This window comes from Condylura cristata, unplaced genomic scaffold, assembly GCF_000260355.1.
Source record: "Condylura cristata isolate star-nosed mole 26May11 unplaced genomic scaffold, ConCri1.0 scaffold00039, whole genome shotgun sequence".
Lineage (NCBI taxonomy): Eukaryota > Metazoa > Chordata > Mammalia > Eulipotyphla > Talpidae > Condylura > Condylura cristata.
Window position 1 is genome coordinate 8,051,000 of NW_004567140.1, and position 25,900 is coordinate 8,076,899.

At 52.3% G+C, this 25,900-nt stretch overlaps 1 protein-coding gene across 8 annotated transcripts in view; it reads right to left on the minus strand.

Moving 5' to 3' along the window:
- Nucleotides 1–25,900, minus strand: part of ZNF536 (zinc finger protein 536) — a 411,449-nt gene that overhangs the window by 222,656 nt on the left and 162,893 nt on the right. For all 8 annotated transcript variants that reach the window (XM_012733183.1, XM_012733185.1, XM_012733184.1 and 5 more), the window contains one exon: nucleotides 3,183–5,354. In XM_012733183.1, coding sequence (XP_012588637.1) covers nucleotides 3,183–5,352 — 2,170 coding nt within the window. In that variant the 5' untranslated portion in view covers nucleotides 5,353–5,354. The remainder of the gene's footprint in view (nucleotides 1–3,182; nucleotides 5,355–25,900) is intronic.

A 25,900-nucleotide genomic window follows, 5' to 3' on the forward strand; every position in this document is an offset into this window, starting at 1 on the left:
CCCCGCTCTCTAAATGTCATAAAAGAATAAAATTCATAAGCCGCCGCTTTCCAAATAGTTTCCCTTTGCCTTGTACATGGAGGCAGAAATGACATCTACTGTGGTGTGAGATGATCGGTAAGTCAAATAAACAACAACAACAATAACAACAATAAAACAAAGGGGCACGAAGTGATCTGTGTGATGAGTTTTGTCCATTTTCTGTTAGAAAATATGACCTCTCAATTTGTCAAAGGTCCTCGTTTTCGCAGTTGATCTTAAGCTTGGTTCTCAGCAGTTTGGAAAGCCAAAGAACAAACACATTTTCTGGTTCACTGGAATCATTTTCACATGTTCACTGATTCAAACATTCTTTTGCTCACATAACAAACAGCTGCATCCCACATTAGCCTGGCCAGTGACAGTCGCCCATCTCGGCAATAACTGTTTGATTGCAAACTTGACCCCTGTCTGTCTCGGCCTGAGCAAGACATTTTTAAACAGCCACTCGGTTCCCAATCCTCCTTTGCAAAGAATTACATCAGATAACAAAGGCCGTCTCTGCCACTCATTGTAAGCCTTCTTCTGGAGATCTGTTCTAAGAGGCTCTCTGTAAAAAGGTTTTTTATGATGAATTCAGAACTACTATCATGTTAAGAGCAGCGATTTATAAAGAAGAATTCATTGGTTAAGATCTGAAAAAATAGTTTCTCAGGCCCTACTGACCCAGTTTTCAACAAAAAAAGAATCAAGTGATGCATATTAAGTTTTGCGACATTGTTATGCAGTCTGAGAAATTTGTAAAACCGTGTTTTGCACTTAATTCTTAATAGAAACCTTAATAAGTACTTCTTTCTTTACTTAAGGGCTTAAAGCTTTTTTTTTTTTCTCCCCTTCACCTTGCAAGCTCCTCTCTAACAGGTAATAACAAAATACCTATTGTGTTGTGGTTTTGATTTGAATGCTTATTTTAATCACACTTTATACAAGTCACACTTGTTAGAAAGAAGAAGAAGAGTAACTAGGTTTGGCGAAGGGGCTTAATCCTAGGCAAGCTGAATGTCCCGGCCCGTGCTGTCCTGGGCTGCTCTCTGGCGTGCCATCCATGTTCCTACTCAGTCAGAGAATTATGAAAGGGTCTAATTTAAATATGAAGAAAACAAAGAAGTCAACCAGAAATGAAAGACTCAGATTCACAATTGTAAAATTCGTCACCGAGGGAAATAAAGGTGATACGGTCACAGCAACCGGCCTCCTGTCCATCTTGAGGCAGATGCCCAGTTGGCTCTCGGAGGCAAAATGGGTCTTTTCGACAGAGTATTTTGAGATATGGCAACAACAGATAGGAATGGCACGAGGCTATCACTTGGCCAGAAGGTGAGAAAAACACACTAAACACGTCATTAATAAAGCCGAACATTTGGTGTCGAATATTCTGCCGAGACCTTTTCATTTCAGCAGGTCTGGGAGGGGGGTGAAAATCTGTCAATGTGAGCTCCACATCACTCCAAAAACTCAAGAGAGATGGTTTGCTCTCTGCTTTCTGCCCCTCCGAGGTCCCCAATCCGCAAACAGTGAGGCGACCCTTCCCGGGCGCGGGGACCTGGTCCCGGGAGGCCCGAAGTAGCCCCTCCTGCCAGACGGACGCCCATGCTCTGCTGCCCCCTCGCAGAGATCTCCTGCAGGGGGTCCCGCTGGAAGTGCACCTGCACACCTTCCCAGACACCCCACAGCCCTCGGCCTGGTCACCTGTGCAGGACGGCCCGCCCGCTGGGCACTGGCGGCCTCATTACACTCTCCCAGAGCATCTCCCGGAAATAAATGGCCAACGAGTGGCGGGCTCAGGAGTAGACAGTGTGTTTCATGGGTATTTAAGCAGCGGCATTAAGTGCTATCGGAATCTCTGGAATGTGCAGTTCGGATTTATGCGTCTTAACAACTCTTTACTGGTTTGTAATAAGCCAGCAGACTCACACTTTATTTTCACCCGAATTTTGTCCTGGAAGAAGGGAAGACCGAAGCATGACAGCAACAACAGCAAAACTAAGCATCTACTTAGGAATCAGAACCGTGGATCGCCACCCATCCTGAGATATTTATCGGAACCCAGAAGGGGGGGGGGGTGGGGCCGAGAGAAAAAGGAAGAGAAGAAATAACTTTTTAAAAACGACACTCAGCAGTGAGCTGCCACATTTGAAACAGTGGCCACGCGGTGCCTTGAGGTGCCTCAAACTGTCTTTCATTTTCTAGACTTAATGGCTGATTGCAGAAATCAATGTTGCCATTAGTAACAGGGTATTTGTTATGGCATGATTTCCTCTGTTGTTAGGCTGCAGAATGATTACAGTATTAGCGAGATGCTTTCTTTATAAAGGGCTGGAGATATAACTTTCAATTTACTATCCATTAGTAAGGGGCTTTGGAAACATGGATGGCGGCAACAGCTTACCTGCTGTTAGGTAGCGGTTTTAATTTAGCCATCTTAGGCAAGTATGTGGGTTTTTTTTTCCCCCCCAAACTGGGCCAGGAAGCTTCAGCATTTCACAGACATTTTGATGACAGATTTTTCTGCTTTGCTATTTTAGACCCCAAAGCTGTATCGCCCGTGTGACACAGTACAATTTCAGACAGGCAGTCACGCATCTGCGTTTCAAACCTCTGTGCTTTTCCAAACCATCGGAGGAGAGTGCAATGGTTCTGTGGGCCAGAGGGAGCGGGTGGGTCAGCCAGTTCATTTTGGGAGTGGACAGAGATAGGTTTGGCCCGGAGAAGGGAGCCCAAATGAGAGAATTAGCAGAAGACTCTTGCGGGGGGGCAAGGTGGTAAGGGCGAACGTGCACATCCTCATCCACGGGGAACCCCAAAGCCAACGGGAAGCTTCCAGAAACTGGTGGGGGGCAGGGGGACAGGACATGAAATCGGTCCAGGGAAGAGTAGCCTAGGCCCACTGGCAAGCACGCCCACTGGCTACTCTACCGCACAGGAGGAAAGTCAACTTACTGTCCTGGGAACCTGAGTCCGGGGAAGGTCGGAGCATCACAGTGACAGCACAGCATGTCAGGCCAGGTGTCCAGCCGACCCAGCCCGCCCATCAAGCCACAGGTGACCTCAGAACTGACTCTGAGGAGCCTGGGCAGAACCAGGCACCTGGTGGGAGAGCCCGCGTGCCAGCTGCTCCTCCCCTGGCGTCCCTGGACACCTACCTGAGGAGGAAGGCGAGGAGGGGTGCGGGCTGTCCTCCTGGGCGCTCCCGGTCTGGGAGAGCCCGCCTCCGACCCCACTCTCCTCGGTGACGTTGGAGGAGCCCGGGGTGGTGGAGCGGCTGACCGACTGGGACTCCTGGTCACTGCCAGAGCCGCGCCGCTCGTCCAGGCCCACGTGCAGCCCGTCCTCGTCGCCCTTGCGGTCCCGCTTGTGGACACGGGAGTGCACGACCACCTGGTGGTAGGTGCGGAACACGCGGCCGCAGTCCGGGCACTCGGTGGGCTTCTCCTTCAGGTTCCCAGGCCCGGGCAGGTTGTACTCGAGCGCCTGGTTCAGCCCATGTGACAGGAACTCCCGACTGCCTTCTAAAGGGTCGAGCTTACTTGGCAGGTCTCTCTGATTGCCCACTTTAGCGCTGTGAACCAAGTCGGCAGGCATTTTCTGCTTGGCGCCATCTGCTCCCAGTAGCACATACTCCCGCTTCTCCTTATCAAACAGAACGCCGGCGTTTGCCAAGGTGTCTTCGTGGCTGCGCTGGAGCTGGGGCTCTTTCGACAAGAAGCCACGTTCCATGACCATGCCCCTGGCCATGAGCTGCCAGGCCTGGCAGCTGTTCACCGGGTCCATCTCCGCGGCTTTGGCCGCCGCCTGCAAGCGCTCGATGCAGCTGGATTTCAGGGGGGGCACGAGGTTGAGGCACCCCAGGAGGGAGTGCTTGTCGCCCTCGGGGACGCCGTGGGCCATGCTGGAGATGGGGGACAGCAGCTTGCCCAGGACCTCCTTCTCCTTGGGGGGCAGCTCCCCTTTGCTGTAGAGCTGGCCGGGCTCGCTCAGGCTGGCTTTGTCAGGCGCCAGGAAGCCGCTCTGCAGGCAGGAGAGGTACCTGGAGTACAGGTTGGCGTGGGCCTCCTGGGACATGCCGCCCATGGGCACGGGCACCTCGGGGTCGCTGGGGGACTTGTTCTTCACCGACAGCTTGTTGAGGTGCACCTTCATGTGGTTCTTCAGGAACCAGGGCTCCTTGAAGCGCCGGCCACAGATCTGGCAGCAGTGCTCGAAGGAGTCCTTGTGCTTCCGCATGTGGCCCTTCAGGAACCAGGCCTGGCTGAACACCTGGCCGCACACCTCGCAGCGGAACTCGTTGGCCGCCTGCTCGCCCCCGCCCTGGGCGCCCTGGCCCTGCGCGGACTCGGCGGTGATGTGCGCCTTCTCCACGTGGCTGATGAGCTCCTCCTCCTGCGAGGCGGCAAAGTCGCACAGCGTGCACTTGTAGGGCTTGTGCAGGATGCGGATGTGGCGGTCCAGCTCCTCCCGCTTCTTGAACTTGCCCTTGCAGAAGGTGCAGCGGAAGCCGGCGGCCGGGGCCACGGCCTCCTCCTGCACGGTGGCCGGCTTGGGCGACGGCACGGGGTTGGCCACGTCGGGCACGCTGTGGTTGGCGGGCAGGGCCAGGTTGCAGGCGGCCAGCGGGGCCTGCTGGCCGTGCTGCAGGGGCTTCAGGTCCGGCCTAGGCTGCAGCAGGCTGCTCTTCATCTGCTTGTCCCGCAGGATGGCCCTCTCCTCCAGCTCGTGCAGCAGGCGGTTCTCCTCGCGCACGCGCCCGCGCCCCTTGCCCAGGTTCCCCAGCTTGTGGGTCCGCAGGTGAATCTTGAGGTTGCCCTTCTGCGCCGCGCGGTGGTCGCAGTAGGGGCACTTGAAGGGCTTCTCCCCGGTGTGAGTGCGCATGTGCAGCGAGAGGATGCTGTTGAAGCGGAAGCGCTTGCCGCAGAGCGGACACGGGTACTTGCGGTTTTTGCGGGCGTCGTCCTCGATGTCGCTCATCTGCGACATGATGCCCAGGTTCTGCCCGTTGAGGAACTGCTGCAGGTCCACCCGCCCGTTGAGGCTGGTGTCCACGTCCCGGCCCAGCTGGTTCGCCAGGAGTGCCATCTGGCTGCCCATGGGCTGGCCGCTCAGGGGCACGTGGGCCTTGTCGTCCATGGGCGCGGGGCTCTTGTCGTCGGGGTTGGGCCGGGGATGCAGCTCGGGGAACGCATGGCTGAGCTGGGAGGTGATCTGGTGCAGCTTCTGACTCATGGCATACTGGCCGTTGAGGACCGGGCCGCTCAGGTGGGGCTCAGCTTCCGGCGCCCCCGGGGACACTCCGAGGCACAGGCTGGCTTCTTCCATCCCTGAAAGCAGAGAGACAGTTCAGAGCTGTGCCGGGTGCCATGGCACAACGAGTCGGCAGCATCAGCTAGTGGGGAATTTGCATTTCATGCCTTACCTACACAATAAGAACGCTAAGGAAGGATAGTCCAAAACAATAATAAAAAAATGAATTATTAAATGCCAATTATGCAATATGGCATTGCGCCTCCAATTTGTTTTGGCGATAGATCGTCTTCCTTGTATTTTCTATTTACAGACTGCAATTATTCATTCACATTTAAATTATTAATGTTTTACCACTTTCAACACCTAATAACAAATCAGGGGTCTACGTGGTAAACTGGCCCCTCCACCTGTTGGTTCCCTTCGAAGTTTGCACAGAATGGCTTCAACTGCAAGACCAAACAGACTCACTTGGAACTTCTGTTTCCGGTTATTATATTCAATACATTCGCCAGTCTGAGATGAAAGAGATTATTTTATGATTTGGCCCAAAAAAAAAAAAAAAAAAAACCCAATGGCATGATATTTACTGGTATACAATAAAACAAGATAATGTTTTGGGAAAAAATAAAGTAAAGGACAGGCTTTAGAACAATAAAAGGGATTTTGCTTTAGTCAACAAAAAGTGCAGTAATATCTCATTAAGCTGATTAGTATGCTGCTTAGAAACAGTACTAGGTGCTGTAACACATGATTATAATCATAAAAATCCTTCAGTGTTTGCAAGGAAGCATTAACGAGGTATATTAAATTTTAAGGAGACTGTGAGTAGAGGCTTTGCAAACCTCAGAGATTAAGATTTAACCCTTATGTTACGAAACACTGTTATTTTGTCATTTGGTGACTGGGCCCATCAAAAGAAGCATACATTATCTCGTGACGGAATCTTAGTGGATGACGGAGACTTTCAGATTTGGGTGGGAGTAACGTGAGGCCGTGGAATAGACTCCGCCTGTCCTTCAACTAACATGATCGCTGAAGCAAGGACTTGATTGGCTTAAAGAGATCTTTTATAGAACTAGATAAAAACCAATTAAAATCTAGAGATGATGCCATAGGAAGTCTCCACCAACTTGGAGTGTTTTTAATAACTTTCCCAATATACAGTAATGAGTACAAATTGTACCTGCAGAATGTGTTTTGCAGAAAATTAGAACTCAAAGCTGTTTGTTAAACACTAGCATTCAAAGCAGGTCTGCAAAATTGTCTTTAATAGTCCTCTCTGCCCCTTCTCCAGCCTGTGGAGAATGACTAAAGCCAGACTCCTGTGGGGGAGGATGCCCCACCACAGAAGAGCATGCAGGTCACTCCACTTTGAAAAGCCACGAACCCATGCCTGGGTCTTTCCGTTTCCAGATCTGTCTTCCACCTGAAGGAGTCCAAATTCGTTTTCTGCCGTTGGAACTGTTTTTGCACATCTATCCTCTTTGTAGCCTAATGCTCAGATGTGTTGGCCAGCCAGGCGGTCCAGGAGCAGCGCTTCCCCCCAGCCAGGGCTGATTCCTGGGCCAAGCAATTCCCCAGGGGTTCCGGCAGGGACAGAGCTCAACAGTGGAGGAAGCACATTCAACCCCGGCAGGGTCTGCTGCCCGCTGGGCCTCCTGCCAAGCAGACTGTGCATGGCATGGAGGGTCTCCAACGGGAGACCTGACTTCCTTGGCAAGGGCATAGGAGCTGAGTCCATCTTGTGGGGGAGAGGAAGGAAGCGAGTGGGGTGTTTATTTACAGGAGGGAAAGGAACTGCCATTGTGGTGCTGGGCTGTATCCCTGAGGATGACAGGACAACTGCACACACACACACACACACACACACACACGCTCACACACTGGCACATGGTCACCAACAGTAAAAAAAAAAAAAGCTTCTAATTTGCCATCATTCCTTTTCAGTTCTGGTGGCAGTCTACATTCAAGTTAAAAAAAAAAAAATACTAATAGCATCAAGCCCGTGCTGTTGAGACTGGTTGGAAAGGAGTCATTTCCCATGAGACTCGTGCTTTCAGTCAGCAAACTTGCTGAGTTCCCACCTTGTGCCAGGCCCTGCCTTTGGCACCGAAGACACACTGGTGGACAAGAACGACAGCTGCCAGCACTCATGGTGCCCAGAGCCCAGCAGTGAGGAGCCACTGTCCCCAGGGCATTAGCTGCTGGAGCAGGACTGGTCTAGAAGGCTCCAGGCGGAGCTCTAGCAGCCCCCGGGGGCTGTCTGGAGCCCTCTCTCTGTCTTCACACCCCATCCAGCTGCGCTGGCTTCTCTCCTGTGCAAACACGGATCATGACCCGGGAGCCACTTGGGAATGCTCAGAATTCCACCCAGCAGCTCTGGGGACATTTGGGAAGGCCAAAGCCAACACGGCTGGCCCCCTTCCAAAGGCTGCCCAGTTGGCCAGCTCAGAAGACATGAATCCAGGAAGATGGGCTATTTTCAGGTTGTTGCTGATGAGCTCACGCCAATTCAGCAGGAGGGAAAAGAGTTTAAATGTGCAATACAGCAAGACTGCAAATCAGGTTGGAAGAGGAGACTCAAGTTGAAGACCAAGCCCCCCGCCCCCCCCCCCCCCCACTCCCGTCCCCAGTCCACGCTGCAGCTATAGCGCCACGTGTCAGGTAATGAATGTGGACAGCGTTCGAGTTTGGTTTGGATTTGGAATTCTTTTATTATGATAAAAAATTAGCATCAACAACACTTTTTAAAACCCCATTAAATAACTGGTCTTAGGGGACCTTCACTGAAGTTTCAACTGAGGGCAGCGAGAACGTGCCCATGCGCTTGGCACAGTCTGGCCTAGACACAGCGCGCGGCCTCAGAACCCTTCTCACGGATCCCCTGCGATCGCCCCTTCTGAGGCTGGCAGCCCCCACCTCTCCTTGCAACACTTGACTTTCTTCTTCACAGCGCTAACCACCAGGGCAAAGTTCTGCGTGTCCCGTGAAGACAGGGTCTGAGCGCCTGGCTCACAGAGGAAGCCCCAGGGCCCAGCACTGAGCTAGGTATGGGTTCAGTCCTTCCTGACTGAGTGCATGAGTGAATGAACATCCTATAAACACAGCCCGAGAGACTCCCCCTGGAGGAGAGCCAGAGTCACCCAAGCTCAGCTTTTGCACAAATCCATGCATCTCCACGGTCAGCGGTGTCAGAGCTGGAAGATCTCTGGCCACCATCCCGAACCTGGGTGTCCCGAAACCCGAAACCCCTCAGTGGGGGCTGGGCTCACCACTCCCTCTTTCACTGTATGCGTCCACAGCCCCCATCCCAGGCTTGGGCCACCAGTGGTGGCCCAGCGGCTGAGCAGTTGGAAACAGAGAACTAGATGCCCTCTTCAAAACCTGGCTTCCCATCATCGGCCAACGGGGGAGACCCAGAATTTCAGCAGAGCGGACCAGTGACCAGGAGATGCTCTGAGCGTCTCGGCCCTCAGCCCCTTGGGTGAGCCTGGGTGAGGCCCGGGGAGAGCCAGCTCTGAGGCAGGGTTGCCCCAGCCCGTGACGGCAGAGAGCTCTGTGGAACCCCACGCCACACAATCACACGAGCAGGTGCAGGCTGCAGCGATGGGTCAGCTCAGCCAGGGCCAGTGTTTAGACTCAGAGAAAGACAGGGGCATGCAAGTTCTTGGAAAGAGCGCAGGGTAATTGGTGTGCTGTCCCCGGGCCAAAGCAGCCGAGGCAGGGCGAGCTGGCCCCAGGCCCGGCCTGGGTCGGCCCCAATTTCTCCAGCCTCCACTTCACCCCTCTGAATTCATTTACCCCTTATCTCATTCATTGAGTAAATATTTGCCAGGAACCTTCTAGCTACCTGCCCTCAAGGGCCTCTGGGCCCCAGGCACTAGTGCAGGCTACAAATGACAGGAAGCAGTGAGAAGGGCCCCAGAGGCTGAATCCAAAGTTTAGAGAAAGGAGAAATCACCATGCTGCAGAGTTAGGGGGGCAGGGGTAAAGGGAAGTGGGGGGGAGGGGAGTAGAGTTGCGGTGCACACGAGAGCCCATCGAGTATCTGTGGAGGGAAGGGCAGAAGTTCCCAACCACCATACTCTAGAAACTCAAACACATGCATGAGCCTCCAGCCTCCGTTAAAGGATCTGTCCAGCTGCAATTGAGGAGCCCGCTGCTGAGACTGGGTGGAGAGCGGGGCTGCCCCGGCAGGGCTCCCCATTCTGATGGACCGTGTCCTCAGGGAGCAAGCACAGTGAGAGCACCTTCCCTGTGGACCAAGCTGCCCCCTCACAGGCCCCCTGCAGTGGAGGTCCACCAGTGTCCCTGGCAGGGCCTCCTGCCACTGGGCACTCCCCCTGTCCTGACCAAAGGACAGGCACATGTCCACACGCGCACTCCCCGCGAATGGCCGTGAGGGCCAGGCAGCACGATATCCCACCTGTCTGCCCTTTGCTCCCCAGTCCTAGCTCTGGACACACATTAAGTAGCCAGCACAGGGCTGCCTGTGATCGGGATTAAGGCAGTTGGGCAGCTGGGACCTTCCAGGGCAGCTGGACACCGCTCATCTAGCCCATTCACCTCAGTGAGAAGCCCTGGGCATGATTCAAAGCAAGTACACAAACGACTGAATCCTAGAACAGCTCACCCCCGGCTCATGACCTGCCCAAGTGTATCAGCAAGAAGATAAGAAATTCTGGCTGGTGATGGGAAGGAACCCAGGCTCCCACCATCGACCTAACCACAGAAAGCCACAGATGGCTCCCTGAGCGTGCACAGTCGGGCCACGCAGAGCTGGGGCGTGGTCCCTCCAGCATGGAAACACTACAACACTGCACCCTGGTCCTGGTCAATCCCGAGCCGTGGCACCATGCGGGGCCCTGCAGGCCCCCAACACAACAGTGGGTGAAGAGCCTGAACCCCGGTCACATCGACGTTCCCAGCGTCAAGTGCAGGCACACAGGCATGTGAGCAGACAGGGCCCGGCTGACGGCTTCTGAGGCTGGAGGCTTTCTTCACCGGTGTGCAATTTCACGTTTCACGACAAGGTTGTTCTCAGCATAAGAAACCAGCCTTGGCTGCACAGATTATCAAAATACATTCTGTCTCATTGCTCCCATCATTGCAGGTAGAGTGAGCCATTCAGCTCCCTTTGATGGTGCTAATGGTTATTTTGATTTTGCATTTCTGCCTTCAAGACTATTTCCTGTGATATCAATGACAAAAGTTTTCACTTAACTCTTCCAATAGAGAACCTAATTGTATCTTTCACTCAAAATGAAATTTAAGACTATCAGGACACCAGAAATGCCAGCTGCTCTGAGTCTAAATAAATTTTACACAAAAACACAGTTTCATTTTGCTAGCACAGAAAAAAGTCATCTTATGAATAGTCCAAAAAAATATAGATCTTGCCAGTAAGTTGCATGAAAGAATTTTATCCTTATACCATGAAAAAGAATAGTTGGGAAATAAAATGACTTTCAAAATAGCCATTTCAACTGAATTTCTAAAAATCAAATATTGTTGTCTAGTCAAGCACAACTAAATATTCCCTTTTTCTCATCACAGGTGAGGTGCTGTCTGGTGGCCTCCCGGGAGCCCACAGCTCCCAGTTACAGGACCAGAGGAGGGACTGGGGTTCCCAGCAAGCTCTGCACACACCATTTTGAGGTGCACTCAAAACCCTCTCACAGCATGCGGTCTAGCAGGGCGCAGGTTGACCCCCCTTCTTGGGGGTCAAGTGACGCTTGGCCACTGCCTCAGCTCGCCGTGCTTGCTCACACGGAGGGGTAGCGGGAACGAAGACATCGTCACTGGGAGTATAATGGCGGCTCCCTAGAAAATACCATTTTGTCCCAAGGGTTGTAGCTCAAACTGTTTAACCAAGGTTGTTCTAAGCATAATCCACTCCTGTTCTGAAATACAGAACACCAGACTACTGAACCTTTTCAGGGTCATTAAACAGCTGTAAACATTATTACAAAAATAAACCAGAGATTTCATGCTTACATTTTGGCCTAGAGCTTGCTATGCTGAGCGAGTACATTTTTTCATCTCTTACAATCAACACTGGTGACATTTGGGCATCCAAACAAATTACATCACAAACATTACTGAGGTGGGCAGGATACTGAGTGGTTTATTTGCCAGATGATTAATAGATAAACAGGGGGGCAGCACAGCTGACCTGCTTCCTTTTGACGGATGTGTAGACGATGCTGGGAGACAGAGCCAGAAATGGTTAAATCCTTGCCGCATGTATTCATGAAAATAGGATACTCCCCTGGGCTGCAAGGGCAGCGACGGGGCGTGGCCAGGTCCCACAGGCCCCAGCGGGTGGGGTGCTGGCCCCAGTTGAGTCTGGGGAGCAGACTCAGCCAGGCTGAACCCCAGTACCTCCGTATCAGGACGAGAGGTGAAGGATGCGGGAGCGGGGAAGAGAATCAAAACTCTTTGAAGACTTGGGGTGATTGGAAGATTCTCAAAGGCGAAGAGGTCTCTCCAGGGTGCTGGGCTTTGGAGTCTGGGTGGAAACTATGGCCGAAATGAAGCGCCAGCGAGGGGAAAGAGGGCAGCCACAGGGGGCATCCGGGGCGGAGACGTCAGTGCTGAGCCCCTGGCGCCGTGGGCGCCACACAAAGGCAGGTGAGTGGGGCTGCGTGGGGTCGGAGTCACCCAGGCGGGGGCACCGTTCCCACCATGGCCTAGGCAGGCACAGCGGGGCTCTGGAAACACGAAGGCTGCAGGAGCCGTCATCCCCACCACCTTCCCGCTCGTCATGTTTTCTTCTTCGTCACCCTCTGATCTCCATCTTCCACACCATCCTCATCCCCTTAGCCATTACCATCGTCATCACCTCCTCCTTGGCAACCTCACCTTTCCCAGCTCCCCTTCCCCATCACACGCGTGCTGACATGTATGCTGCGCTGGGAATTCACCGTCCTCCCCTCACGCATCCCGTCACACCTTTAATGGTAGCACTAACTCAGTATCCCCATCCTAAAAATAAGGAAATTGAGGCTCTGGAAACGGCCTCATAGCTGGGAAGCCTGACTCTGGGCCTGAGCAGGCCTTTGCAGTGGGCAGGCAGCTGATGACATGCACACAGTCCCCTTCCGCCGCGCTAGATTGTCCTCTCCAACATAGCAGTCCAAACCCGTCCTGGTGTTACCCACTCCAGGAAGCCTTCCTGGATTTGCCCCAAACTGGGAGAGATGATCCCGTCCCAGGTTCCCAGCTCTGGGGAGGCGGAGGGCAGGTGCTCCCACACTTTGTGCCACTAAGCGAGAGGTTAGAGGAGACAGAGTTCAGCATATGCAAAATGAGGGGTAAGCCTGGAATGTTCCAGAAGATGGAAGATGGGGTGGAAGAAAAAGACCAGGAGCAGCCTTGAATGTCAATTCACAGAGTATGGAGTTTACGTTTGGGGCAAGACAGTTGCTCAAGAAACTCCTCGCAGAGAACCGCTCACACTGCGCTGTCAGGGACTAGCAGTTTTCTTTCTAGTGTGGATCAGAGGGGATGGAGAAAATGAAAATAAAGCTCTGGGACCACAAAATCAGGCTCTTGATGTGGTGAGTGTGCCCCAAGCATAAGAACAGGGAAGAAAGTGTTGGTTTCCCCTCTTCCTCTTTATAACAACCAAATGTAGAAGGTCCACCCCCCAAAAACCTCCTGCAGCCCACCCACACCTCTCCAACATAGCAGTCCAAATGCATCTGGTGTTACCTACTCCAGGAAGCCTTCCTGGATTTGCCCCGAGCTGGGGATGGTTATCCCGTCCCAAGTTCCTATGTTGCTTTTCTGGAACTGGTCAAACATGTTCACGGTGTGCCTCGATGCACAGATACTAGGGTCACGTTTTCTCTCCTCTTCTGTTGCAATTTTGTGAAGCTCCCCTGGTTTGTAGTTCCTGGGAGGTGCAACCCTGCCAAAGGCTGTTTCTCCAAGCTTCTGATGATCACGCCACCAGAGAGGGGCTTGGCTCAGGGCATCACAAGAACAGTCAGCATTTTGTGAGCAACAGCCCAGCCTTAGCTCTGCACCCCCAAATCCAGGCTGTGAAGTGATGCTTCCAGTTCTCCCAGCAGGGATGAATTGGGAAGAAAGTGATCCCATCTTTTGTTGTAATGGATTTATCTGAACTGTGTCCACCCTCTCGATGAGAGCCACAAAACCTATATATGTGTGTGCTCTTAATGAGTGACCTACCTTTAAAGTGATACAGCAAAACTCAAAAAGGTACCGGCAGTTGTCATAAAGTGTATTGATTATTTCTCTCACACTGCTTTTCTGTCTCCTTTTTAAACAGACTTTGTCAGGGCAGGAAGTGAGATATTTAATCCCCTATTAACCCTCCTTGGGCGCTGCTCTGCTCCAACACACAGCCCCTGCCCCAGAAGGGCACCGAGGACCAGCCTCCACGGGGTTCCCCCACAGAGCACCACCCGCTCCCCCTCATGAAAGCTGTTTTAATCTGAGCTCTTCTGGACTATGATATGGTATTGAACAGTTTATTTTCATTTCATAGAAGCTTCAGATTTGATTCGGTGCAAAACTAAATATAATGCAGCATGCACAGATGCAGGAGTGATCAAAGAAGCCTGATTTTGAAAAATTCATAGAAGTTGGCCCAGGGAGATTAGCTCCCAGGGGCACCTGTCGAAGGCGTAAGCCCAGAGACGCATCATCTCATAAGAACACGCAGTCATGACGGAGCGGAAAAACCCAAGCACACCCAAGTTCTCTGCCGCCTGCCAGGACCCAGCTGGGGCACTGGTCTTCTGCCCCACCAAGCATCTCCGCTTCCTGTGGAGGCTACGGAGGCCACCCAGGTCTGACCCCTGCTGGGCCTGGCTCCTGGGACTGGCCCAAGAGCCCAAGGCCACAGGAACATCGGCCACGTTGACAGCCATGGGCAACACCAATGCGCATGACTGGACTCCAGAGACAAATTCCCCATCTTGATCAGGAAAGAGGGTGCCTGAGAAGAGAGCCCTTCTGGCTCAATTGCCTAAACCCATCTCCTAGGGAGATGGGGGAGAGGCTGATCATTTCCCGTCTGGAGCCCTCCAGAAGCTCTGTGAGGGGGGTCAAGTCAGTCGGCTTCACTGGGGTGTGCCCAGCACCTGGCACAGAGTCGGGTACAGAGCACACACTTAAGAAACATTTGCTTAATTGAATGAATATGCAAATGAATAAATGGTTGAATGAGAACGTCTTAAAAAATGAATAAACAGACCAAACCATAAATGCACGGTGAGACACTTGCTCCGTGGATTCTTATCTCCAGTGTCACCTGTCCACACGGCCACTCCAGACTTCCTTCAGATGCCCGGCCTATCTCATCGTAAAATCTCGAGGTCCCTGTCCCGGCCCCTCTGCCACAGCGTGGTGCCCTGGCGTCCATACCCGACCCAAGCCCATGCACAGAATAGGCAGCCTGAGCCCCTTGGCTTGCCCACACTGCTCTGGGCCCGCCTGCTTCTTCCATCATCCATTCTCTGTAGGACGATGCTGGACTCTGCAAGGGCCAAGGACATCTTGCCCCACAGAACTCACCGTCAAAACCCCAGCTCCAGAGACCCTAGAACCTCTGGGCACCACGCATGCCAAGAGGAAGGGCTGGGAGCTTTATAGAGACATCGACCACGTGTTGGTTAGTGTGCCAGGACACTGCTGCTCCCTTCCCCAGACGTTCCCTGAACCTTTGATGGCACCCCCATCTCCGATCCAGGATCCCATCACGCCAAGATCCAGGTCTTGCACCTAGTCAGGAATGAGGGGTCAACAGAATGGACCAGAATGTCCTCGCCCTTTGACAACAGCCACCAAGGAACCCCTGCCACGCCACCCCAACCTCGCCTCAGCAATGCCTCCCCAGAGCAGGGACCCTGCAGACCACAGCCCTCAGTGCATGGGCTGCTCCCCAACTGCAGCTGTCTCTATGCCACCAAGGCTGGCTGGCCAGTTCTCCTCCAGCCGCCTGATTTACGCCTCTGTGGCCCACCTGACAGAGAAGGGACCTCCCCACCAAGCCCTGGTCCTGCACCCACGCCAGTCACAGAGAGCGGCTGGAACTGAACTTCCCGGAGGCGATACCGGGGATCATTAAGCATGAAGCAATTAACGCTTCTCTTCTTATAAGGGAGGAAATGCCAGCGTGGAGACCAGTCTGGGCCTTCAGGGGGTCAGTCCACGCCCCGACAGGTCACACTTTATGGACACCTGATGCCAGGGGCACCTCTCGCCTTTCAGGGGGCTTTTCCTGAAGAGAGGCTTTCTGGAAGCCTGGGTGCCTTACACATCGACGCCTGGCTGTGGCACAAGGAGCTACAGGTGCACAAACAGCGCTTAGAGCCACGTGGCCAAGGCCCAGGGTCCCGGGGGCGTCTCCTTTCTGGGACTCGGTGACATGTGAGAAATGGCTGCTGTCACCTAAAGGTGAACTGAGTCTTCTCCCGAAGAATTAAGGTCTGAGATACCTCCTCAGGTATGCCTCTGAGAGGCTGAGAGGTGGGGGCATTGATATGACTGCTGGGAGGGCTTAATTTATATTAAGTGCTTGAGGCAGAGTGTGGTTAAGGTGAGGGCTCCCCACCCCCTCTCCTCTTCCTTTTCTTCCTCCTCAGTCCCGGCCAGTCACCATTCAAAACCCTCTCAGAAGTCAAACTCAGTCAAGGCCTGTGTGGTTGTCAAGGGGTTAACCAGCTTACCTTTTCATATTTGTAAAAGAGTTTGTAGTGAAAGAGGAAAAGTTGAACACCCCCATTTGAAATCTGGACAAAAGGCATGTGAGCAGGGAATTCAGAGAAGAAGTGGAACTTGGCTAATGACCATAAAAACGTCACTCCTAACTAGAAAACAAAAAGACTCAAATAAAAACAATAGCAAGGTTCCATTTAAACATAATTATGCTAAAGAGCGTAGCCAGACCTTGTAAGCATCTTAAATTTCCTCCCGAGAATCAGCCCACGCACGGTGGAAGGTGGGGAAATTCGAGTGGCCACGTGGCGCCACGCAGCTTCACAGTTCCCCCCGCCACCAGCAGACAGCCAGAGTTACTGCAGGCCCTCCACCTGCAGCTTCCAGAGAGCTGGGATGGCAAGGCGAGCATCTAGACAGAGCTTTCAGATCTGTGCCAGGGACCAAAGAGATTGAAAAGGCGGTGGTGTGAGCAGACAAAGCCCGGTGCTTTCTCCTTCACCCAGAGAAACCTACTAGAAAACAAGTGCAGCCTGTCCAAGAAGCCAGTCTGCTGAGGCAGCAGGTCACACAAGCACAGTGCGGCCCAGCCAACACGCTCTGCTTACCAGGGACGGTGCCTCAAGCCTCACGCAAGCCTGTTTCTGCTTGTTCTCCCCTGAGCCCAGGGTCTTTCCATTTAAACATGGCATGCAAAGATCAAACGTTATTGTTTTTCCTATGGCACAAATAGGAGTTCATGCCCAAAACTTCCATCAGTTGGCCATGCCCAACCGATTCTCATCTCCCATCAATCTCATCCACATTCTCTCCTTGAGTATCTGGAGAATGCTTCCTTATCCACACATGTGTTCTCTCTTGGCACAGACAGTTACTTGAGGGTTGAGGGGAAGAGTGTCTAAACAGTGGGGGTTGGGGGTAGTGTCAGTGCTGGAGAAACCTTGGAGATGATTTAGCTCCATTTATACACAGGTAAAATGAGGGTAGAAGATGCCTATATAAGTTACACGAGTTTAGTAGATATGTGTCTATATCCTGCTTCCCTTGGTTGTCTCCTAAACACTCAAGATATTTAGTGGGTGCTAAGTAAATGCTGGATGTATGGATGGATGGGTGGATAGATAGATGGATGAGTGGTTGGATTGCTGAGTGGATGGGTGGGTGGCTGGCTGGCTGGCTGGATGGATGGATGGTTGGATTGGTGAGTGGATGGATGGGTGGGTGAGTGGATGGCTGGCTGGATGGGTGGATGGATGATGACTGGCTGGCTGGATGGATGGATGGATAGATGGTTGGTTGGATTGGTAGGTGGGTGGCTGGCTGGCTGGCTGGCTGGCTGGATGGATGGATGGATGGATGGTTGGATGGATAGATGGATGGTTGGATTGGTGGGTGGGTGGGTGGCTGGCTGGCAGGATGGATGGATGGTTGGATTGGTGAGTGGATGGCTAGGTGGGTGGGTGGATGGCTGGATGGATGGGTGGATGGATGGATGTTTAACTTGATGGACAGATGATTAGCTGGAGGTATGGGTAGGGAAGATGTATAAAGGGAAAAATAATGTATAAGCAGACATGTAAATGGGCAGTCCAACCGAAAATTCTGGAATGTTCTTGCCCCTACCCTCTAATGAACTAAATGGGGACCAGCTGTTACAGAAAAAAAAAAAAAACAACTTCCATCTCCCTGCCAAACCCCAATCTCACCAATCTTATTTTTTCTTGATTCCTTCTCCAACCAGCTACTATAAAACTGTTATCTTGATTATGTCACACCCTGGGTATACGGACAAAATCCTGGAATCCTTAAAATTAGATTGCCTGTAAGCCTCCTCCACCTGCACAGAGCCCAGAGCATCATGTGAGGTTCACAAACCAGCCACTGAGGCTTGCGTGTCTGTCCCCCTGGGGGTGGCATGAAGTCCGGGGAGCACCTGTAGGTACACTCGAGACTGCAGCCTGAGTAGCCAAGACTCAAGTTCAGGACAGAGACAGCCTAGTCTTTCCTGAGAAAGCAAGCAGGGGCAGAAGATGAGCTGGGGCCATGACACCCCCATTTTGAAAGACACTTCAGGATGCGGAACGGAAGGCTTCCACTCTCTCCTTCATGTATTTGATTTGCACAAATGGCATCAGGTGGACGCAATGTAACATGACAGCCCCCCATGAAATGCATAAATCAATTTAAAGGAATAGAGCTCTTTTCCAGAAGTGGCTAATTACTCATAAACAGCAGATATTTTATTGCCATTAAAGTCAGTAGCAGCTTTTTAATAGCCAGAACATTTTGTAACTCAAGCTCTTCATAGCACAGGCCTGAGGAAGCCAAGCATTACCTGTTTGTGGCTCCCTTGAGGGTCACAAACATCTAGCCAAGGTTGGCCACCTATAAGGAGGGTCCCTCAGCCACGCCCGGCTGGGTGTGTGACCAGCTCTGCCGGGGCAGCCTTGAAGACCACCCAAGTCCAGGTAAGGGTTCCCTAAAATCACTGCCCTGTGCTGTGGGCTTGTAGGGTGACCTGAGTCAGTCTGCACCCCTAGAGAGCAGCATTAACTTCTTGCCAAGTGCAGAGACTTGGACAAAGGTGGAATTGATTTGAGCCCATAAGAATATGCCGCTCTTGGCCTTGGGCACAGGTTGAGGGCTCAGCACATGACCTAATTCAAGGCAACATGAGTGAGAACGAAGGCTTGTCCAGGAGCTACAGATGCCTCTGACCCTGTTCTTAGAGGGGTGGGGCTTCAGCAGCCACTTTGCTACCAAGAGTCTGACGTTGCTGAGAGGCGGGTGGGTAGCACCCATGACAGGGCCAGAGCCAAGACAACAGAAGAGATAAGTCAGCTGTTCGGTGACTATTTGAGCCCCTGGGCAAACCACACCGGAAGCTTGACTGCCTTTGCTGTTGCACCAGCCGAAGGTCTCCCTGAAGCTTTAAATGGCTTGGACTGAATTTCCTGTCACTTGAAGTCCAAGGATGCTGACAGACCCCCGCCTGCCCCCTAGACACCCCTGCACCTCTGCATCTACTCCACCCGAACCTCCTCTTCCTGCCCCAAGATCTTGCCAGCAATCCCCTGTCCTTGTTCTCAGCCACTGGCCCCAATGAAACCTAGACCAGCCGTGGCCAGAAGCTCCCCCACACTCCCAAAGATCCTGGGTCACACACTTGGCCTGGGCTCTTCTGGAAATATCTAGAGTGAAGTAGAAGAGGCAAGGCTGAGCCCTCTCCTGGACACCCTGCAACTGGCACCGAGAGCTCCTTTCTCACCCTGCCCAGCTGCCTCCGGAGTCCTACCGCTGGGTCTCTCCACACTGCTGTGTTGTTTGCTTCAAGGAAAGGTGATTCTCTACATCTGGCATCATGCTAGTCCAAAGTCTGGAGGTCTGGACGGACTGAATAGGTTCCTTTCGGCAGAGAACCTTCACTGTCCTTTCTGTATCAATTATTCTCCCTCCGGCCACCAGGGTAACTTCTTCAGAGCCACAGTCATGTGGGATGTGCCCCCAACTTCCAGAAACTGCACAGACGGCCTTATTACCCCTGTGCTCACTACCACTGTCCCCCAAGCTCAGTGAAGGTGTCTTACTGCTGGTGGAAGAACAAGAAGCCCTAGAGTGGCCAACAGTGTGTGGGTTTGTGTTTGCAAAACACAAAGTAAGTAAGGGAGAATAGAAACGAGAGGCAACCAGGTCTTGTCTCCAGCAACCTCTGCGGCCAGGAGACAGAGGGCCCTGGACTGCACAGCCAAGATTCAAGGTCCCAGGAAAACAGGGCGGGGAGGGGGTCCCCAGGCTGCTGATGGACAATGGGAAACTGGCCCCTTGCGCCTTCTTCTGGAGGCTGCGCTCAGCCTGGCAGGGAGCCTGAGACCTTCCGTGCCTGGTCTCTCCGAGAATCCTGCTCATGTCACTGCCTTCTGTCCGCCCACCTCCCCACCTGTCCGCTGCCCTTAGTGGCAACCACTCCCCAGCTCCGTGCTACCCCCCAAACCCCCTGCAGCTGCTGTTGCACCACCTGCTCCCAGGAGCCCCCAGGAGGGAGCCCTGGGCTTTGTGCCCTTCGCCCAGGCCGGGCAGGCCCTCGCCGGTGGGGACAGCTTGAGCAGTCTCTCCCATGCAGTCAGCTCGCTCCAGGACCCGCGGGCCAGGGACCAGAATGTGCAACCTCTGATCTACAGAACCACTGTTCACCTCCACACCCTTGGGCTCCGCAGGCCCCTGCACCCGCAGTGATGGAGACGGCACCTCTCAGCCACCCCTCTGCCTGGCACCGAAGAGCCACCAGCTCCGTCTCTGCCCCAGCGGCCATGAACTCTGCAGCAGCAGTGGCAACGACGCTGTTCTGGCAATACCCCGCTGCCTGCTCGGGTGTGGGGACCCCGGGGGCCCCTTGTTTGTTTGACTTTTTGTGGTGACATCTACGGGACATTCCTAATCAATCTTTATTAAGTGAACGAGAGACGCGTGCACGGGTCGATGCAGGCTCTGTGGAGGGGTGGAAGGAGCAAGAAGCACCTGGCTGTGGTAGAAGGACTGAAGATGGCCAGAAGGGACCCGGCTCAGCTGACAGCACAAGCGAACACAGAAGAGCCCAGAGAGCGGCCCAAGCGATGGAGGCGGCAGGAGAATTCAGAAACAAAGAGGGGAAATCAGAAGTCGTGACCTGAGTGACGTTGCACTTCCAGTGGGGCCCTCGGGCCCCCCAAGTCCGAAGTCCTTCCTGGGAGAAACTAAGAGTCCTCTGGAGGAGAGGGAGAGCCCCCCCACCTGGGGGTCTCTAGTGCACTTTCACCCCCTCTCCCTGTGGGTGAACATGTCTGTGCCCAGGGGGTTCTCTGCTCCCTAAAATCCTAGTTTCAAAGGGCCGTGCAGGCTGCGTCCCCCAGACCCTGTTCGCTCCTGTGCCGTGCACAGTAAGCCACCTTCGGGTTTCCGCGATGTTTTGTACCCCTGCTAATACTTTTTTAATTAATTCACTATTTTTTACTTTAATGCATTTAAAAGAAAACTATATCATTACCCTAAATGGAAATTTGTATCACTTGCTCTAAATTAAAGGTAATTATAAAAATAAATAAAATGGAAACAATGTTATTAAATTCTGGCTGCAGCCTGCAGCAGGCTCTGGCCTGAGGCCTGCTTGCTCCTAGAGCGCTCACTGGCAGAGGGTGAGGAAGGCCACTGGGGGCCCGAGCTCCCTCTTGGGGCGGGGGTGGGGGAGCCGTCTCTCAACCCGTGACCCTGGTGTTTGACATGAGGGTCCCCAGCTCTCTGAAGTCGCCTTGGACAGCCCACTGGTCAGCTTCCCCTGGCCAGAGCAGTCATCCCTCCGGCCAGTGCGGACCTTCACGTGAGCCGGATAAGGGTCTCCATAGGAACTCCCAAAAGGGCCTGACTGCTGGCCCAGGGGTTTCAGTCTCACACTGTCAACAGTGCGGCCCACGATCCCCAGCCAGGGAGTGACCCACAGGGCGCACCAGACCTCTCCTGTCTCCCCGCTGCTCCCCTCAGCGGTGTGTTTCGGTGGCTCCACCTGTTCTGCTCCCCACTCTGTCTCTCACGCCCCCCCTCCCCATCTCTAGTCTACACTCCAGTTCTTCTCTGCAAAAAACAAAAGAACTTCCAAGTAAATGAGAAAGAATTGACATTTCCTTTCCATTAAAGAAAACCATTAATTGGCAAATAAGTCAACTCGACTCCTCTACCCCCAGCAACTCCCACACCCTCTCCAATCTTTACCCCACCCAAGCCTTTGACCCCAGTCAGGGTCACCAGACACCGCCCTTGCACCTCTGACCTGAGCCAGGGCCAGGGCTGGCCATGCTGACTTCCCAGGCCCCTTCTCCCACGGCTGCTCCCCTGAAGTTCACAGGAAAGTCTTATCTGTTGCAAACACCAACTTCACAAGTGAAGGAGAAACTGGGAGACCAGCCAAAAGCATATATATTAGGCCGCAGATCACCCACCTGGCGGCAGCACGGCCAGGCCCACCCGCCTCACACAGGGCCAGCCAGGTGGTTCCTGTACCCTTCCCTGAGGGGTGAAGACTCGCATCCCCAGCCGGAGCCCGACAAAGCAAGGAACATCTCAAGTGTCGGCGAAATCTTTGTAAGAACTAAATAGATGGGATTTAGCGCCACGATCCACCCCACTTCCCCCCTCAGAGGTAAAAAAGGAAACGTAGGGTATTTTCTTAAAAGATTTTGTTTTCCCTGATATTGTCTGAGCTGGTGTTCCGACGCTGGAGATTATCCAAGCAGCAGCCGATGGCTGTAATTAACACACGAGTCCAGCCCCACTTCCGAGGAATACATTTTCCTAAGACTTTGATGATGCTGAGAGATTTTGAATCCCCACATTGCAGACTTTGAAGAAACTGCCTTGGAGAGAGACACCTTAGATGAAATTGAAAATAACGCGAGTTTAATATGGCTCCCCGGGAGCCTTGTGGGAAGAACGGGTTAAAGAAGCCTGAGAGCCCCGTGGATGGGGTACAGGAAAGCCAGCCTCCGGGGCCTGCCGAGGCAAAGAGCTGCCATTGGCCTGTCTTCTTTAGGGGGCTTTTGGCCCCTGAGTGTCGTCTTTGGTCTCAAACATAAATGACTTCCTTAAAGGATTTAATTAATTCTTAAATGTGCACAGTGCCCATGAGCACAAACATTAACTTGTTAAAAGCATTAAGCCAGATTCTGTTCTCAGCCACTCGAAAGCCGTTCCCCGTGACATCCCTGGGAGTGTCACATGCAGGCGGGGGCGAGCCGCCCAGCCCCTGGGTGCCGCGAGCACCAGGCCTGACTCTTCCTGGGGTCCCCCATGGCAGCCGGCCACTGCCCAGCCCCCAGAGGAGCGCCTTCTGAGAAGCCTGTCTCCTCTCACAGCTCTATTTCCTTTCCTCTTCACTGAGCTCCCTGGGCCGCTGATGGCGTCTCCATGCCCTGCAAGGACACAAAGGAGCAGAGGACAGGCTGGGCATTCTGCTTGGATGGGGTGAGCCATGGTGAGCGCAGCCACATGCTGAAGTCTCAGTGTCCCCAGATGTCAGCAGGGAGAGAGGGAGCTCTGGCTGATCTCAGACCCGGCAACTTCTTCCCAGGCCCTTCTGCCTCGCACAAGGTTTCGCCCTGCTGCTCCCTTGCCCAGCACCGTCCAAGCTCCCTTATGTGGCTTAGGTGGAAGCCGTCTAAATAGCAGAAGCAACATCTACCCTTCAACGCCTATACAACAGCTGCACACACAGTGTGTGAGCCTCTTGTGCACACGTGTGTGCCTAATGACAAGGTCTGCTGCTGGGAACAGAGGAGAGACACACTTGTGTAGCATTAAGAAGAAGGGCAATCGGAGAGCCCTCCCTGGCGGCACAGTGAGTGAAAGCACAGCACTAAGAAGCTAAAGCCATTTCAGCACAAGTTCGATGCCCACCCCGGAGGTGACCCACAGGGCACTGCAGACCTCTCCTGACCCGCCCGCTGCTCCCCTCAGCAGTGGGCTTTGTCAGTCCGCCTGTTCTGCTCCCCACTCTGTCTCTGGTGAATCCTCTCACCACCCCTGCACTTCTGACCAGTACCCCAGCTCTGTATGCATAAATAAATCTTTAAAAAAAAAATCAATCAGTAGCAAATTCAACCTTCTGTATCAAAAGGCTCAAAAATAATTATAACCCGTGACTCAGTTTTCCACTCCCAGGACAAACAAGGGTGTCATCAGAGAAGAAGATGAAACCGTGCTTACTGCTTGCAGTGACAAACCAGAGTGACGTATATGTCTCAAGTGGGGATGGGGAATCGGTAGCCTAGGTGTTAGGTCTATTATCACTGCTATCTCCTAAGTTTGATCCCTGGCCAGAGGGGTCTAGGGTCTCGCTGGAGGTGTAGGGGTTAAGTCTCAGCACTAACGCCACAGCAGGCTGAGATCCACCCCCGGCCTCCAAGCTGACCCACATGGGGCGGCAGACCTCGCCTGCCTCCCCACTGCTCCCCTCAGCAATGATTTCAGTAGATCCTCCTGTTCTGCTCCCCATTCTGTCTCTGGTAAATCCTCTCACCTCACACATATCCCAGGTCTTCTATACATACATACAAAGGATATTCCAGAGGACAGGAAAATGCTCGTGATGTCACTTTAAGTGAAATATAAAGCTATAATTACAGTCTAGATTCCAATTCTAGAAAAGAAACATATATATTTATAAAAAATAAAAACAAATATGCTAGCAAACTATTCTCTCCGAGGGGTGGGATGAAATGCCTTTTGAATTCTATTGTGCATTTTCCAAATTATTTCATAAGCGTGCTTCATTTCTTTCATCAGAAAATTGAAAAGGTTATGTTTGAAGAGCAATATAAAAATGAAAGAAAAGCCACATCCATTTGATACAGATCAATCTTCAACACCTCCTCTTCCTTAATTTTGGGTAAGTGGTCATACACCTAATTTAGCTTGGGATGAAATTTTCAAATGCCAATAATAAGTTTTTTTTTTTTTTTAAATAACAAATGTCTTAGTTCATGATGTTGATTAAAATGTGATTATCGGCAGTAGAGCTTTTGCAATGGTTATATGAAGGAGAGTTTGGAGGAGTTTGTTCTGAGTCGGTCCATTGTCACAGAAAACCTTCCCAACCCACATCACCTCCCACTTCAGAGGAACAACCTATTTGCCAACCCTGGACACAGCATTTAGGACACAATAGTGTTGCAAAATATAACTAAACTGAACAAATGTGCTCTCAAAAGGAAGTGGACACAGTATTTTCTCTCCTGGGATATTCGGACTTTTTAACAACAAGCCCTGGAAGACTAAATAAATTGTTCCATTAAAACCAACAATCACTTACTAAGTGGGTACCATTTAGATCCTATGGAACAAAGAGCCTCAAGTCAATTTCCTCTCTTCCTGCTCCACCCCTTGCACATCACCTGAGAAAATCGCCTTCTCCAAAGTTGAAACTACTAGGTCGAGAGTGGATCCTTTATTCTAGAACAGGCCAACCCAGGAGCCCTTCATAGAGTTCAGAAGCTGACACGTGTTCAGAAATCTATTACACTAGACCAGAGAACAACCTCCACATGACTGTTTCGATGAGTGCCAAAAAGTCTTCTAACAAAATTAGGTGTTCATTTCTCATTCAGGAACAGTGCATGGGAATACAAAAATAGGAGCTGGAAATAGCTATCTCAATGCAGCCCAAAACATGTTTCCTGGTAAAACACTAGGGGAATTTTCATGAAAATTAAAAACAAACTAGGGAAGGAAAAAGGGCCTGTCACCACAATTCTAAAATATTCTGGAAGTTCTAGCCAAGGCAAAAAAAAAAAAAAATCAAATAAGGACTACAAGTCTTATAAATAATAAGAGCTTACACTAAATAAGTGGAAATAGTAAAAGTTATTGTTACTTTCTAATGATGTTTGATCATGTAGAAAATGCCACTGAATATTAAACATAAAGAGTCAAAATAAAAATAAAATCTGCAGTGGATTGCGCTGGAGCATCAAACAGGGCACAGCTGCAGAGGGGCTTAGCAGAGCCCGGTTTGCTGGTGGCGCGCAGCCTGGCTCCCCTGTGCCCTCGCCACACCTGGCACCAGACGGCAGAGCTCTGTGAGGTCGGGCTGGAACCCCCGCTGGTGCTGATTAGGCCTCGAAACGCGTCTGTTTGAAAGTGTGCCAATCAGGTCTGAAGCCACAGCAGCGCCAATCAAGTTCTGAAAATTGTGCCAGTTTTGAAAATGCACCAATCAGGTTTACAATCCACAAACCCTGAAAGCCATAAAAAAAAAAGCGAGGGCAGGCCCTCCCTGGTGGTGCAGCGGGTTAAAGCACAGCACTAAGAGGCTTGAGTCACTTCCACATGAGTTCGATCCCCGCCTGCCCCAGAGGAGATCCACATGGCAGGGCGACAGACCTCTCCTGACCGGCCCGCTGCTCCC